The sequence below is a fragment of the Agrilus planipennis genome, unplaced genomic scaffold, assembly GCF_000699045.2.
Source record: "Agrilus planipennis isolate EAB-ADULT unplaced genomic scaffold, Apla_2.0 scaffold5, whole genome shotgun sequence".
NCBI lineage: Eukaryota > Metazoa > Arthropoda > Insecta > Coleoptera > Buprestidae > Agrilus > Agrilus planipennis.
The window spans coordinates 306,952-324,795 of record NW_020442468.1 but is presented as its reverse complement, the minus strand read 5'-3'; the positions used below and the strand labels follow the sequence as shown (position 1 = coordinate 324,795).

The window sequence follows — 17,844 nt, the reverse complement described above, 5'->3', positions numbered from 1 at the left end:
GTAATCGAAGCTGTAAATGGTTATTTTGAGGAGCTTGACGAATCAGTCTATAGAGATGGCATTAATAGACTGGAACACCGCTATGAGAAATGTATCAGCCTTGGAGGAGATTATGTTGAGAAATAAAAAAAAAAATTTTTAAAAACCTTGTTTTTCTTGGTCAGGCCGGAAACTTATCAATCCACCCTCGTATTAAAGGCTTCAACGCTTGTTTTCGACTCGCACTACTATTAATAATTGAACAAAACTTTTGGCAGGTACTGTATGAAAAAGTAAGTTTAATGAACAAGAGTCGAGAGTATAATGAGCTTTTTTCTCTCTACGTACGATTTTGCCAGCGCGCATCCAAGACATTGGAAGGGGCACATCGATACAGAAAGTAAATGAAGTATAATACAATATTCCTACCACTTCATTGCTTAGCATTCGGAAGGACGCTGGTTAGATTCCAGGTATCTAGTCCCTTTATCAGCCCCTTCACAAGATCGTCTTCAACCCCACCACATACCTCGACTCCTCCATATTCCTAAATCCTCTCTCCTTGTAATTTCCCTGCATCTGTTCCTCATAACTCCCTTATATTTATATCTTTCTTCAATCACTCCCTTAACTGCTCCTGACTGATTTTTAATCTCTCCAAAGCCCTCTCCACATCTCTATCATATGTAACAGTTTTCGTCCCTCTTTCTAATACCTTCTTTCTCAATATTTCCTTCCTGACATCCCCTTCTTCCAGCCCATATTGTACTTCTTATTTATCAGAAGTTTCACTTTGGCTCTGTCTTCCGCCAGTCCGGCCCTGGTAGGGTCACGCAGGGAAATACGACATTGCAATGCGGCATCCATCAGCTGCAGTATCCCTGTTGTACGAGCATTTCTTTTGTATAGCAATGAGCGTCTAAAAAGCTGTTGATATTTACTTTATTAGTCGTTCTAAAACCGTCACTGTTTACGTTTTCCATCCATGTAGTTGCCTACTCGTTATCGCAATTTCTCTATACGTTGGAAGTTCACCCTTAGAGACGGTTAGCAATTTCGTCTGATTTTTTTGTCCCATAACCACGTTCCTTGACTCATCATACGATTCCCTATCGCATCTTGTTAACACACCCAAAAGCTTGCTACTTATTTCAGAAACACCCTGCACTGTGGCACTCATGAAAAGTTTCACGTTAGTCAATTCTTAGTCGTAAATTCAACAATCTACTTGAAACAATAAAACTTAAAATGAATTAATTAAACTGTTGAGCAATTTCAGAAAGCGGAATGTTGTATGCTCTAGATGTGCAGAAGTCGAGAACAAAGATTAATAATTATTACAGTAATGAAATCTATAAAATGATGGATCTGTAAATACAAGATTCATTCATGTGTTGCTGTATTGTATGCGTTCTCAATTAAATGTGCTCATTACTTGTACCACTGTAAAATTCGATTTAGATATGGATTCAGTTCATAATACAGAGCAGCCTGTGTACATACAGGTAAAGGTATAGGTACCTGTAATTTACGGTTTGAACATTTCTACAAAAGGAACATCCGAATAATTTATTGCACCATATATCTGGCGCGAAATTACATGACAAGCTTTCATGTGTGGAAACTACTCATTTTCCGACTCTGTTCATCGACTTTCCGGGTTAAAAATAACCCTCGACGCTGCCGGAACGAAAATGTCATTTCTGAGTGGTCGTTAAACTGGCGGAATGGTCGTGTTGGCGATGGCGTGGCAACTTGTTAAAAGAAGCAAGAAACTTGATAACACGTAGGTATTGGACAACATCAAAACGAATCCCATTCTTTTAAGCAAATAACGCACAAAGGAAGTTAAGGGATAAAGGAATTTTTTGGTAGTGAGACACAAAGGGCGAATAAATTGAAACAAACTTGACTAGTCATCACCATAAGGTTTTTAGTCTGAAGAAGATCTAGATCTACCTGTATCCCTCTTAACATCTGTTTCTGCTACTATATGGTTGTTCGGAAAGTCATTTCGTTTTTTCCCGACAGAGGATTTAATTGTATTCTTTTGCACCCAACTTCACATTTAAGCCGTATAATTTTTATATGCTTTGAGAGCTCATATAGCAAGGCTTGTGTGTGAAAAATTCCAATTAATTCTACGCAGTAGTTTTTGGTTGGTGCCCTTTTAAATATGGAGAGCGATAAGCAGCATTTTCGACATATCTTACTGTTTTACTACAGAAAGGGTAAAAATGCTGTTCAAGCCAGAAAGAAATTGACTGATGTGTATGGAGAAGGTGTGTTGACAGTACGCCAGTGCCAGAACTGGTTCGCTAAATTTCGATCCGGCAATTTTGATGTCGAAGATGCACCACGTTCGGGAAGGCCGGTTGAAGCTGATAAAGACGCGATAAAGGCATTAGTTGATGTGAACCGGCGAATAACAACACGTGAGATCGGATTGAGGTTAAATTTATCAAATTCAACAGTTTATGACCACTTGAAAGGCCTGGGATTATCCTCGAAGCTCGATGTATGGGTTCCCCATGTTCTCACAGAGAGAAATCTGTGTCGCCGCATTGACGTCTGCGATTCGCTTCTCAAACGTCACGAAAATGATCCGTTTTTGAAGCGCATCATCACTGGGGACGAAAAATGGGTTGTATACAACAACGTCAAACGCAAGAGGTCATGGAGCAAAAAGGATGAACCGGCTCAAACCATTTCCAAAGCCGATATTCACCAAAAAAAGGTGACCCTGTCTGTTTGGGGATTTTAAAGGAATCGTTTTTTTGAGCTTTTACCGGATAACACAACGATTAATTTGGAAGTCTGCTGCCATCAGCTGGACAAACTGAATGATGCACTTCCACAGAAAAGGTCAGAACTAATCAACAGGAAAGGTGTAGTGTTTCACCAAGACAACGCGACACCTCACACAAGTTTGGTCACTCGCCAAAAGTTTTACAGCTTGAATGGGATACAATGCTACACCCACCATATTCTCCAGACCTGGCACCATCGGATTATTATTTGTTCCGGTCACTCCAAAATTTTTTAGACGGTAAAACCTTCAGCTCAAATGAGGAGGTGAAAAACCTCCTCGATCAGTTTTTTGTCAGCAAAGACCAAAAATTTTATGAGCGTGGAATTATGCTACTACCAGAAAGATGGCAAAAGGTGTTGGACCAGAACGGTCAATATATAATTTAATAAAGTATTTGTTTATTATACGAAAACTGTCTTTGATTTCCACAAAAAAAAACGAAATGACTTTCTGAACAACCCTATAGTATGCGTCACTAATACTTTATGTCTATGATGGTGTTCCAACAACCTATTTCACATGTTTCTTAATGACTTCGACAATGCCCTCGGTTCTGCTACCCCTTCCAATACCTTCTCCGGTATATCTAACAACTTGTGCTATATATTTAGCAATTTATTCATCCTGATTTTTGACCGAGCGGCATCATCTAGAGGTTTAGACCATTGCTTAGCATTCGGGAGGACGCCGGTTCGATTCTGGGTCCGTCTGCCTTGGTCCAAGTTTTTCTGTGGTTTCCTTGAATCACTTAGGCAAAATCCTGAGACAGTAATATTCCACAGGTAATCTTTCATTCTCTTCTGTCTTCATTTCGTCCGTCTCATCTTTCTCACCCGAACCACCAACCACCCATTCCCACGATTCCTGAAAGCAGGCTGAAGAGGGCCTTCCGCCCTAACTTCTGGCGTAGTCCGGAGGGACTGTCCGCCCATCAGTATTACTGGCTGGTGGGAATGAAACACCCAAAAGTTTTTTTTTTCACCCTGATTTATCTGACTCCTCAAATATCGAAATCAGCGACTTCTTCTAGTTTCTAGTTTGTTGTCTCCTATTTTATATTAATTGTAACCCTACTTTTACATTCTTTCAGGCGATACCCTTCGGTCAATATCGCTTCCACTCAATTTAAACCTAACTGTAATTCCTCCTTGCTCGATGTTAATAGGGGCACATCATCATCAAAACCTAAGCACGCTATTGTATGATATTAAACATTTATTTGGAGTGATTTTTGTCCATAGCCTTTCAAAAATAGTTAAGTATTTGCCGGTAGCTTTAAACAAAACCAAAAATCGGTAACCAAAAAGAAGGTTTGCCTGTAATAAGATTTCGAAAGTAGTGTTCGTTTCAGGAAGTTAGAGATATGCCCCTTGCCTTTATTAGGATGCGCCGTAGCATAATTCCAAATTCAATCATATTTGTCTGTCGAGCTCATTTCTCTACCGATCACCGAGCCAGAACTAGACAAAAGTATACAGTACCATTTGCAAAATTATTTAAACTGCCTCGTTAAAATTTAAGAATATGCTTTATTTAAAAGCATACTTAGCCAAAAATAATAACAAGTGGATTAACTTAACGTTCTATACACCTATAAAACTTTTGCTTTGTTTTCTATTGTTAATTTAAATAATTTTTTGTTTTAAGAAATTGCTAAACATTTTCGTCTAGTACTGTACATTTCTAGCCGATCTCCTAAGACCACCCATCGAGAGCTCTGCTCGTTCAAGCTTGTTCCAACTATTTTTGTCTTGCTCGCGCCTGGTGTGTATTCTTTCTATCATCGTGCAGATTTCTTCAAGGTCACAATTCTAACAAATTGAAATGAACTGTAGTTTCTATTGATCTATATGACTACGAGTTACTTAAAATGAATGGACGAGTTCCGTAACAGCTTTCAATGTACATTCGAGAAGAGAGCAGCTTTTATAGGGATTTCTAAGCTATGTGCATGGATTCCTCACCGCAGTGATTCTTCTCTTCTCGTGAGCGATGTCGTGGACAAAAGCAAGTTTATTCATAAAGTAGTAATGTATTCCATCAATAAATCTCTCTCTCTGGCTGTAAGCAGAACTCCATACAATAGTAATTTACAATAGATGCCAATAAATTTTCCTTTCAAGTGGGTACCTCTTACCGAAAATCTACGAAACATTCCGGTAATGTACTAGTAATTAATCGTACCGCAGTTACGTATTGTTCTAATTCTTCATCCTTTCTTAATGAGGATCAATACATGATCGTTTCTCGTGGTTCATTTAGCCTGACCTTTCAGTAGATCCTGCAATTTCTCGAGAACGTGGAAATGAGATAGAGGTTGACTTATCTCAATCTGTTCCGTATTACACGAGGTTGATGATTCGGTCATTATTGTATGAAAGAGTTCAGCAAAATCCCCTTTTGTGACGCTGGCACACAATTAAGGAGTTCCTTAGTCGACGGATTTTTATTAACAATCCATTTTTCTTTTTCATCTTTTATATTAGGTACATACTTATAATGGAAAAGAAGAGATATTGATATGAGTTATCATTTTACCTAAAACTTACGTAATCTATAAACGATAATGTTTTGGCGCAAGTTTGTTCATAACCAACAAAAACATCACCTTTCGGTTAATAATTGTGAAGAAAAAGTATATGTCGACTAAACCTTGTAAGGATTGTAGTTTTTTGAAATTTATCCCACTTTATTAAACGTCATGTCCTGCATCCTAACATTATATGCTGATTAATTATTAAAACTTTTAATTAAAAGATCAAATTGTGTCATACACCTACTTTAGACATCCAGAATGCCATTGTTTAATCGAAAACTTTAATTAAAAATCAGCAATTTTGACGTATTTGAGGTAAAATTCACATTTAGAAAAAAGTAGGTGGGTTTACATTCGGGTGTAAAGTTGGTTGCATATATTCTAAAGACATATTTATAGCCAATAAATTGAGATGTATAATTGGTTGAATATGTCTATCTACATTATGAAAATGCCGCAGAAATTGAAATGTATATACTTTCATTATAATTAATAATTTAATAAAAATAGTAAATTATGGCGGAGGTGCTGGGCGTCCTGTTAATTTCTGATATATGGTGATCATCATCGTCATTGGATTTATAATTACGCATATATGTATTAATATGTGAACTTCTGGTGCGTTGTTTGAAATATGAATGAATGAAACTCGTATTATTCATCCATATAAGTGCCCAAAAAATCAGGTGCGTATGCTGTCGTTAAGGCGTAAAATTTAATTTGAATTAATTTATGAATAATAACTGCAGAAAACATCTTAAGTTAGATGAACTTCGTAAGAAACATAGATGATTCAGTGCTAGAATTAAGAAGACTACAGGAAGGACTAAAATCCATAGGAATCATAAAGATGTACTCGGTAATTCACTGCGCACTACGATTTGACGAGTAGGCTAGGAAATTTTGTTCAGATTCTGCGTTTGACAACTGCGACCCCTGCGTTCTCCATCCTTTATTACTCATGAAGGTTTTTCAGATCAATTCATTAAACCATGTTCTTACTAACAAATATCCTATACTGTTTCTGCTATATATGTATAAGCGGTTGAGTAAATAATAGATGCTTTTTTTTGGATAATAACGTATTAATTCGACAGTGTATTCTGTAACTGAAAAGCATTTCAAATCTCTATTCATCGAAGCTTGTGTTGTAATAGCGTAGTGGTTTGTAAGTAAAGCACTTCAATTACTTCTTGTTATTCAGCTGCAGAAATGAGCTTTTGTCTTTTTCCGAAAATAAAGGATTAGAAGGAGCTACTAAGGAATACTAGAAACGCGAAATTCGAATGAGGATTTGACGCTGATTGCTATCCGAATTAGCAGATTTAAAAAATAGATTAATTACTTTTGTAAAAAGGAACACGAAATCCTTTTATATTGAAGAGAAAAGATCATTTTATTGTAGAAGGTGCTGTACGTTCACCCTTAAATTTAAGGCCATCCTCAACCGATCCTACCAAATAAATGTGTGAAAAGGCTGTAGCCTAAAAGTGGTAGTAGTTCACGAAAGTGGACTCGTTCGTTACACTCATTAAAGGGGGGGGCAGATTCGCCGGGAAGATGCCGATCTCATGAATTCCAGATGGCTTACTAGTAAGGTATTGCTTGCACATTCAACTAGAAGGGGGATAAGTCCTTTGAACATCCGACTAGAGATGAACACTGGTACTATGGGATGTCCGGAGATCTCAAGTGGTATTATCTTCTGTTTCTTTGGTGTCTGAGGTTGGTAGTAGTTACACCTCGTATGTTTGGGGAGAGCAGTAGGCACGGGTGAAGTCTGATGGGGATTAGGTAGGCACCGAACGCACACTGATTAGGCGATCCTTCGACCATGAGAGACGTAATCAATAAACCGCAACGGAATAATCACCATGTTAATCAAAATAGTGCTGGATTGTAAGTCATCCAACAGGAAGGGGCATTTGTCATTCGAACATCCGATCAATGGAAATTAGCACTACGAGAGGCCCGAGGATCCAAGGTGGGAATTTTATTTGTCTCCCTGGCTGTTTGAGGTTGGATTCATAATAGCAGTGGATACACCTAAAATGCTAGGGGAGAGCTCCGTTCTCGGCTAAAAAAGAGGTCTTACTAGTTAAAAATGGAAGAGGTGACTTCGACTTTCGTATACTGATTGGACGTATTTCAGTCCTTCATCCATGGAAGACGTAATCAATAAATCGCAAGGTAAAGAATCTTCAAGTTAATAAGAACAATGCCAGAGTGTAAGTAATCCAACTCGAAGGGGGATTCTATCACCGAACATCCGACCACTGATACTACAGGAGACCCGGGGATCCCAGATAGAAATGTTTTCTGTCTCTCTGTAGTTGGACTCGTGGTAACAGTCGTAACAGTAGTAACACCTCGAATGCTGAGGAAGAAGAGTCGGCAAGGGTGTGAGACATATATCCGTTCGGGTACCGATACTGTTAAGCCTCATAGGGATTAAATAGACTCCGCTTGTACCTGAAGATTCTAGAGGGTCTTATTTGCCTTTTAATTAAAAATTGAAGTGGTGGCTTTAACCTCAGTACACTAATTGGACGTATCTCAATCCTTCGTCCATGGCAGATGTAATTACTAAACCGCATCACTACGTTAATCAAAATAGTATCGGAGTGCAAGTAATCCAACTAAAAGGGTGATTCGTGCCCTGAACATCCGACCAGCAATAGGCACTGATACTACGGGAGCCCTGGGGATCCCAGCTGGAAATTTTTTCTATCTCTCTCTGGCTGTCTCAGGTTAGAGTCGTACCTTCTAGCAGTGGATACACCTCGCATGCTGAGGGGGAGGAGCAGTCACGGCTGAGAGGCATATGTCTGTTCGGGTATCAATGCTGTTAATCCTGATAGGGATTAAATAGGCTCCGCTCGCACCTGAAGGTTCTAGAGGGTTTTATTTACCTCTTAGTTAAAAATGGAAGTGGTGACCTTGACCTCAGTACATTGACTGGACTTATTTCAATCCCTTGTGCTGGTGAGACGTAATCAGTAAACCGCAGCGTAGAAATCGCCACGTTAAACAATATGAACCAGCTTCTTGTACTTCTGAAGGCTCATGAGATTTTGAACTAGCTATATTTTAGCAGTTTTGTATAGATGTACGTTATTTTCTTCCTAAGTAACTAAATTACGCAGAGAGGCATAATTCCATTAATGTAGATATATATTTTTGTAGGATGCCATTTGGCAATTTGGCATGATAAAGGACCCCGAGTTCGAAGACATTTCACGTTTCTTGTTCGTTTTAAATTGCCTCGAACTGACGCTGCATTAGATATTGCAGTGCAGTTTGTATGTCAGCATAAGTAATACTTCGAAACTGGCCGTAAAAGCTCGGAGCTTTTAAACCCGAATCCGAGATGTATCGATCTCAGGGTTTCTCGTTTACTTTTAACGGCAAAATTTAATTTTCTATAATGTAAAGGTACGAACCTGCAACATTCAACTTGTATACGCGCCAAATTCATTTTATGTTAACTTCAAACTTAATTTAGAATCTTCCTTTGATCCCAGTATGTTGTACATTATTTATGCTAACTTTGGAGGTGTACAAGTTTTCACGGATAAGTTTTAATTGAAAAATAACCTAAATTTCTGAAGTATTCAAAAAATCAAAACCATATAAACAACCAAAACATGTAAATATCAAATTTTCTTATTCAAACAGAGGGAAAAAATAGGTATCTAATATCTTCAAATTGAAATAGGGTAACAAATCTAGCAACTTGGTTACTACCATGAAAATTGTAGATGAGGAGTCCAAAAAGAGATACAGTAGAGAGCGCTGCGATCACTATGAATTCAAGGTTGACACTTGATACGCATGCGCTAAACGTTAAAAAAATTCAAACAAACACATCTAAAACCCATATGTTTGTTTTTGACGATAGTGAAGTTTTCAAAGTATGACACGATTTTGTTGTACTTCAATTTTAAAATTTTCATATTTTCTTTGTTATTGCTACTATAGTAAAAGTTCCTTATTCACGGTTTCTTTATTCGCAGGTGAAAAAATTGCAACCCAGTTCCTGTATTTGCGGTTAAAAATTTTATTATTCGCGGTTGCAATCAGTAAACGGGAAAGGATTCGGTGTCATTTATTAAGGGGATTAGCCGCAAAAGACCGCTCGTGCCTAGTGTGAATTTTTCCGAAAACATTGGTTTCTATTCTAAACATTCTGATTTAACGCGGCGAGATAAATATCTAACTTTTTGTATAGTACCAGACAAAGGTTCACACTAACTCGGTACGTTCTCGATTTTCAATAATATGGTCATTAAAAGCTTTTACAAGTGCTTAAAATTGATGCTTTTTGTAGGACACGTATTTTCAATAGAAATTAAAAAATAAAAAAATGGCCTTCGACAAGCTTTAGAACAAAGCTTCACATATCTTACTACAAAATGTCAAACCTCTGTTCCAAATATTAAACTCATGATATCTAGAACCGATAAGCATGTGTTTACTCTACGGCGCGTGTACTACTGAATCCCCTTAATGTATCGGCATCTTTTGTGTATGTACAGTTGGCACGTGCCGAAGTGGTTTTTTTTTAAAAAATCTAACCGAGTAGAAAAGGATTCGGTGTTATTTTTCAACGTAGCATCTTTTGAGTAGGTACTATTGGCTCGTGCTGAGGCGACTTTTATAAAAGATGTAACCGAGTGGACTAATTTTAAAATTCAAAAAAAAAATCACAATTTTTTAAACTCTTGTCTAAAACTGATTATAACGATTAATTTTAATTGCGAATTTATCAATACATTGACTTTATTTTGATACATATTGGTTTAATTTTGGAACCTTAGAACGTATCCCCTATGATTCCATACTAATTACCATTACATATCCACGGTTTCTGTATTAGAGGCATATTTATGGAACGTATACCCCGCGAATAAAGAGTTTTTACTGTAATATAAATTCTATGTAAATGGTATAATCAGAAGGTGTCGTTTTGCAAAAAATAAAACTATTACTGTGGTGGCTTTCGTTTTTTTTTTGTTATTTTCTTGCTAAGACTAGCACCCGTCTGAAACGTTTAAATATACAAATGCAAATTTAATTTACTTCAAAAGAGGGAACTGTGATGCGGAAGCGATTGAATTTCATTTATCTTCTGATAGAGTTAATGGTGTGGCTCTTTTTTGCAATCCATTTTATAAAATGTCGTATTAACTAAAAGGCTAATTTATTTTAAACTCGTTGAAGCGACGACGTCATTATAGAAACGTTGATAAATAGTGAGGCGAGACTTGTAAATTTAATTAAATTTTTTTTGGAAATATTTACCGATGAAACAGTAAAGGCTTACAAAACGTTAACTTTCTTTAATTTACTTAATAGAAAAACTGTTACAAGATGATCGATTCTTTTAGAAGAGAAACCAATTTAATCCTTTGTTTCTTTGTAAATACTTAATGTAAGGTCAGATAAGGTTAAGTCCATTGAGGCTGTAATTTGTAAATCGTTCGTGACATGTAATTATTGAATTTATTTCTTATATTTAGTACCTACCTTTACAGCTATTAGCGTCTCAATAAAGAAGCAGAGGTTTCATCTAGAAATATGTATCCGGAAACAACAGTAGTTTTTGTACTTTGATATTGAGAATAAGGAGAAATTTTATGACTTTGGGACGATATGTTAATACCTAAGTATGTATATTTAGGAAAAATTAGTTTGCTGTTAGAGAAGCACTTATTTGTAGTACGTTTATATACTTCGTTTAGTTTCTCTAGCGATGTAACCTTTAGTTTGACCGGCGCAAAGTAGAAAAGAACAGCACTAGGCCAGAAAAGGAAGGAGACAACTCTCGGTCAAACTATTAACCGGTGAGGAGCGTACAATCCGTAAAGTATTGCACGGAAAAATTGACCATTTTATCCACTAAAATTGTATTGCTCAAATGTGCTGTTTATATTTGAAGACATATTATAGACTTTAACGCTTGTTTTCGACTGGCAGTACTATTCATGATTGAACAAAACTTTTGGCAAGTACTGTATGAAAAAGTATGTTTAATGAACAAGTGTCGAGAGTATAATGAGCTTTTTTCTCCCTACCTACGATTTTGCCGGCACGCATCCAAGACATTGGAAGGGGCACATCGCTAGAGAAAGTAAACGAAGTATCTTGATCAAAATCTGCTACAGTGCGATATGGTAACGAAATATATACGTTTATATTCAGAAAAACTATAAACATCAACATCTACAAGATACCTGTATACTATATACATAATAGAAATAAAAAATCGATTAATAAGTTAATCTCTAAACCAGGGTGGGACAATTATTATTTTCTAATAGATTTCTTCTTAATAGATTTGTGGTACGTGGTAATAAATAAGTAATTCAATAATAACATAGTTTTTGATTGATTTACCTTTGCTGCTGTAGATGAATACGGTTCATCAAAGAGAGACCAAATTTTTGGTTTCGTCAACTGCCACCAGGATAATGTGCCCCTGAAATAGTCCTCTTCAAAGCCAAATTTTCTAGCAATTTCTTCGTCACTTGGTTTTTCTGTATCTAAATCTAACCTATCTAAAACAGCCAGAGTTTCCTGTGTGTCTCGATGCTGAAACAAATGGAAAACAAACCAATTAATATCTAAAACTTTATCTGTCTACTGTAAAAGTATTCTACAGATCCTTGCATATGTAATTAATGAAACGAGTTATAAGTATAAACAAATAAAGTTGAAGGGTTTGTCTATAATAAACACATATGACTGTTTGTTGTTTGTCTATCTGTCTGTCTGCCTGCCTGTACGGGCTAATCTCGTCTGTGGCGTGCTGATGAGAGAAAGGACTTCGAAATCGCGATATATGTCTCATAGTTTCGGTACAACACTAGCATCAAGAATTTATTGTTTAATTTTTTGGACATAATTATCAACCCTAATAGAATGTATGATGTTTTTTGTGAAAGTAGTTCTTTTGTCTGAAATTTAAGAAAAATTTCACAAATTCTTATTGGGTTTATACGCAGAGTTGGTACAAGAATTTGATTCGATTTGAATTCAAAAGCAATTATTTTAATACAAAAAAAAATCAAAACAATTTCTGTTTGATGAATAGAATTCTGATACAAACTACAGCAGTTGCAGATAAGAGAACAGCTAATCAAGAAATGGAGTTGTTTGGAACTCTCTATATAATTGAGGCTGATGCCTTTAGTTTCGAAACACTTTTCGGAGTTTTATTGGCGTTTAGTGTTTTATTCAGAAAATACTTATAGGGACATTTTATCTGAGAAATGATTTAACCTAGGTTTTTGACGTGACAACGTCTTATAATTCGATGGCTGCACGCGCGAAAAAACATGACTCATGCGGCGTTACCTCGCTCTGAGGCGTTCCATTTAAGGCTTGAAGTGCAAGCGAGAGCGCGGAACGAGCGACAAACAGGCACAATCGGCCTCCGCGTTCGGCAGCGTTCGACATCTGTCTCTCTCCTACTTGAGTGAGCGATGCGTCCGCGTGGACAGCTGCTATACAATAATACATTTCCATTTACCTCCTTCTCTATATCCATACAAAATATCTATCAAACAAATAAAATTAAAATTTTCTTTTGAAAAATGAAACCATTCCATCAGTATTTTCTTATGACGTTGTCACGTTCAACTATCGTCAGTAAACCGACTTTACAGACAACCGATTTTTTTTTTCATGTGGGAGGCATCGCGTTTATTACTAGTCATAAGTGAGACATTGTTTTATCTTGATATATCAAAGGAACCTAAAGAAATCGAGTTAGACAAAGAGAAATGGGGTTTCATGCGAAAACGGAGTCACGAGGTAACTTTTTTTACTTTTTTTATTAAAAAATCTGAATGGTGGGATTGACATGTTGACTCGTTCCAGGAATATGACATGCTTTATTATTTGCGAAGCTATTCTGAGAAATAAGAAGGCGCAATAGTGAAAATAACTTTGACAATTTAATAAACAGTAAGAAGAAAAGGGATTTCGAGGGTCCGTGGAGTAGAAGAACTATTATTAGATATTTGATGTGTGTAACATAAGACACGGAGGTAGATGGAAGAAGACAATGCTCGAAATTATGGCATATTATGATCCGCTGTAGCTAATAAACATGGGATCAGAAGAAAGCCGTGGTGTTTTATAGGTATAATAAACGGCAAATAATCTGTATCCGGAGTTATAAACGCAAATCTTGAAATTTATGAAGCAAATGGAGAAAATAAGACCACTAAAACTATACTTATTACCTATCGTTAAATTAGAGAGTAGCAGCCCTCGCCGCTGCGGCGAAATGAGGGCAAATCTCAGCCTAACACGTCTAATTCGGGTCAAAATTAGCTTTGATATAGGGGAAGTAAATTACATTCAGCTTGTCTTGTACCCAGCAGAATGCCAAATTTGATAACAGCAAAACACGTTCGAGTAAATGCGAAATAAATTGTTAGCATTTAAGGAATTTGTGGAATTTAAAGGAAGAGAAACAGTTGAATAATATCTGAAAATAATACGTAAAATTACTACCTCTTTAACGGTAGGAAAATATTGATAACAAGTACTTTAAATAATTTCTGACAGTTTGATATAAATTGTTTTTTCATCTCGGTTTCTGTTGAACAATGAACATTCTTAGGATGACATCTGTGATAGACTTTTTTTTTTTCTTTGAGTATTTTGCTTATCATCTGGCAGTTACGGTAAAATCGTTATTGGTGTGTTTATTTTGGATTTCGTAATGTACAACTTGGAATTCATTTTATTCTACGTTTTGACATTATATTTAGACTTATGAATGTCATTAGTTAATTGTTTATGTCGTTTTCCAAAATATTCCCAACAATCAAAAGGGTGAGATACATGAAAAGGCTTTGAAAATAATAAAAGTCGTACACCATAATAATGCATCGGATAATTCTTGGACATCATGTAGATATGTAAGGAAAAAAGTAGTTTTCAAAGTTGTTTTCTTAATTAATGATTAATAACTGCTATAATACTTAACAAGGGACAGGGGTACTTCAGAATTTTCATTTTTATCAATCGGAGAGTCTGTCGAAGGGGGTGGTTGAATTATAAAAGTGAAATTTGGAGAACACTGTATAATATTTAACTACAACATAGATCTGGGAGATACTTGATGGTGATAATCCATCAATAAAAAGAAGTCACATCTATACTCGCGAACGGTTAATTTAGAAATTGGAAAAAGATTGTTAAAGGTGTATGTTTGGAGCGCAGGGCTGTACGGGTGCGAAAAAAGGAAGGTGGGCGCGGCGGAAAAAAAAAGGTTAGAAGCGTTCGAAATGTGGTGTTACAGGCGAATGATGATGATACCGTAGATAGAGAAGGTTAGAAATGAAGAGGTATTGGAAAGAATAGGAGAACAGAGGACTCTATGGAAGTCAGTAAGAAATAAGCGAGATAGGTTGGTAGGATACCTTCTCCGACATGATGGTCTAGTCAGAGACATGTTAGAGGCAGAAACAGGAGTTAAGAGGAATAGAGGTCGACTTAGATTAGATTACTGTTCGCAAATAGTTAAGGATATGGGATGTTCTAGTTTTAGGGAAATGCGAAGATTAGCTCAGGAAAAGAAAGAGTGGAGTCAAATGTCAGTAGTTCGTAATATGCTGTCGTAATTTTACAGTTACCTTTTAGTAGTATAGAGATGTTTTTGAAATTTTTGGCCTCCCATAAAACGAAAAAGAAATATATACAAAAGTTTTACACTTGATCCAAATAATAATAAAATAATAAGGTTAAATGAAAACTTACTTGTGTGTACGTCATCCAGCAACAGGGTTCCACTTGGTTTGCATCCAAACCCCAAAATTCTAACTCCTCTTCAAATAATGGTCCGCAGACATCGGAAGGATAGTGTAGTTTGCCAGTCCTGCGAAAAAAGTTTCAAATTTAACGTGGTCCATAAAAGTTTTAATGTCTCCAAGGGAGGCGCGCGATCTTAGAATTAGCTGTATCAAATTTAATAACCTGTTACTAAAGTTAAGACGTGCTATTAAAAGTGTTGAAACTTATCTCCCGAAAACAAAAGCATATACCAGGATTTACGATGTCAGAAATTATTTTTTATGGAACGCAGTTCTTTTCAGGGACTGATATTATAGCTCTTTCTTGGGGATGCGTCGTAAATATTATTACTAGCGTTTTTTATACTACAGAAGCTAAAGTGAATAAAAAAGAGGTGTATATGGGTACTTATTTACACGTGATAGAAGTTATACCTGCTTCTATTTCTTAGAGTGCATATCACAGGAGTATGTTACGACTAATTATACTTCGTTTACTTTCTGTAGCTGTGACCTTCAGTTTGACCGGCGCAAAATAGAAAAGAACAGCACTAGGCCAGAAAAGGAAGGAGACAACTCTCGGCCAAACTCTTAACCGGTGAGGAGCGTAGAATCCGTACAGTACTGCACAGAAAAATTGACCACTTTTATCTACTACAATTGCATTGCTCAAATGTGCTGTTATTGGTACCATTTACTACTGAAAATATCAACGAGATGTTTATTTATATTTGAAGACATATTTTTATCTTTAACGCTTGTTTTGGACTCGCACAACTATTCATGATTGAACAAAACTTTTGGCAGATACTGTATGAAAAAGTATGTTTAATGAACAAGAGTCGAGAGTATAATGAGTTTTTTTCTCCCTACCTACGATTTTGCCAGCGCGCATCAAAAACATTGGAAGGGGCACATTGCTAGAGAAAGTAAATGCAGTATAATGCGTGTAATTACCTACTAGGTAAAATTTTGCCTATTTATACATGTACGAGGCAATACCGTTCTGCCTCATAAGTGAAATAGACGATCACGCAAATTAAAAATCTGAGTTTTAAATGAATTTAAATCGTGTAGTAATTATTTATAACTGATTGTTCTGTAGCAAGAAAAATTTTAAGGAGGTACAAAACATGACATTGAAAACGGTTTCATGGTAAGAAAGAAGTTCTCTGCAGCTGATAAAATTTAAGTGGTTGAAGTTAAATGATATTCTTAATTTTGAAACCATCGTTCGAGCGATTGTTTCGTAAAGACTTAATAGACATTGGTAAAGGTTACCACAACGAATGCAATTGTACTAATATTTGCACATCAGAGAAGTCCTTTTAAGTCCGATATTCCTGTAAACAAAAGGAAGATTGTTGTCTTTTTCTGTTATTACCGTAAGAGCCTGAGTTAACCCAGCTTTAACGGAATGATGCTTTTATTTGATTGCTTATGTCTCTCCTTTCGTTTACTGGAATATAATTTAATCGAAAATTATCGGGTATTTCATAAGCCAAATATTGACAAGTACCAGCACACGACAGGTAAGAGGTAGGAGTAAAAACTTCTTTAATACATGGCGCGAACTATAACAGCGTCACTTAGTTGCGCAGTAAGAGAGTGCGCATCTGGTTTGACGTAATCGCTTGGAGTTACCACGACGGAAGTCAAAGTTAGTTAAATTACATCTACTGATTCTTTGCAATGAATTATTATCGAAGCTTTGCTGCAAAAGATTTTAATTTTTTTAATCATTATGAAACTTATAATCATCTGTCCTATAGGTTGGATAAATATTCTTTAATTATTCACCAGTTTTCATTTTTAACGCTTCGGGACAACACGGTATCAGTTACGGGTTAAATAATAATCCCTACTTTAGATTTAGCTGGATGGAATCGTACCTATAGTAATTAAGAACTTGTGCAAAAACTCCCGGATGCCTGTCAAAGAAGTATTCGTTGAGAATAGGATCATAATTCGCCAGCGCTTCGGTGAGTCGTGACAATCGGGTCGCTGGGATCTTCTTTAGGGTCGCTTTATACGTTTCATGCCTGATTCCACCCACGTTCAATACGACGCGGTTTTCCGCGTCCATGTTAATGAGGTTCATGTCTGAAACAAAACATTATTAGATTGGACTAAATTGGGCAAACTTGTTCTTGCGTTATGGTACGCTTTTATTTGAATTTTATTGTTCAGCTTATCTATGGAATTATCCTTCCAAACTTAACATATCCAAGGCCGCAATAGAATTACGAACTGCGGAGGACTAAGAAATAGAACTGCTTTTACATGAAGGTCACCATTGTTACATTGTTAGTACTAAGCCATTAAGTAAGGATTTAAAACAGACAGTTAATAATAACTTAAGTTACTATTAGGGTGAGAGGCGGATGATATCGTTTTGGAATCTCTTAGGGTTATATTAACATAAAAAATATCGGTTGTCTGTAACGTCGGTTTACTGACGATAGTTGAACGTGACAACGTCATAAGAAAATACTGATGGAATGGTTTCATTTTTCAAAAGAAAATTTTAATTCTATTTGTTTGATAGATATTTTGTATGGATATAGAGAAGGAGGTAAATGGAAATGTATTATTGTATAGCAGCTGTCCACGCGGACGCATCGCTCACTCAAGTAGGAGAGAGACAGATGTCGAACGCTGCCGAACGCGGAGACCGATTGTGCCTCTTTGTCGCTCGTTCCGCGCTC

General features: G+C 36.4%; 1 protein-coding gene across 5 annotated transcripts in view; it reads right to left on the bottom strand.

Annotated features, from left to right (window-relative positions):
• LOC108736004 (potassium voltage-gated channel protein Shaw-like) overlaps window positions 1-17,844 on the bottom strand; it is a 184,865-nt gene that overhangs the window by 18,059 nt on the left and 148,962 nt on the right. For 4 of the 5 annotated variants that reach the window (XM_018468264.2, XM_018468256.2, XM_018468275.2 and 1 more), the window contains exons 5-7: window positions 17,029-17,239; window positions 15,105-15,222; window positions 11,727-11,921 (exon numbers count right to left, since the gene is read on the bottom strand). In XM_018468264.2, the coding sequence (XP_018323766.1) occupies window positions 11,727-11,921; window positions 15,105-15,222; window positions 17,029-17,237 (522 nt within the window). In that variant the 5' untranslated portion in view covers window positions 17,238-17,239. The remainder of the gene's footprint in view (window positions 1-11,726; window positions 11,922-15,104; window positions 15,223-17,028; window positions 17,240-17,844) is intronic. The other variant, XM_018468290.2, reaches the window with a different exon arrangement.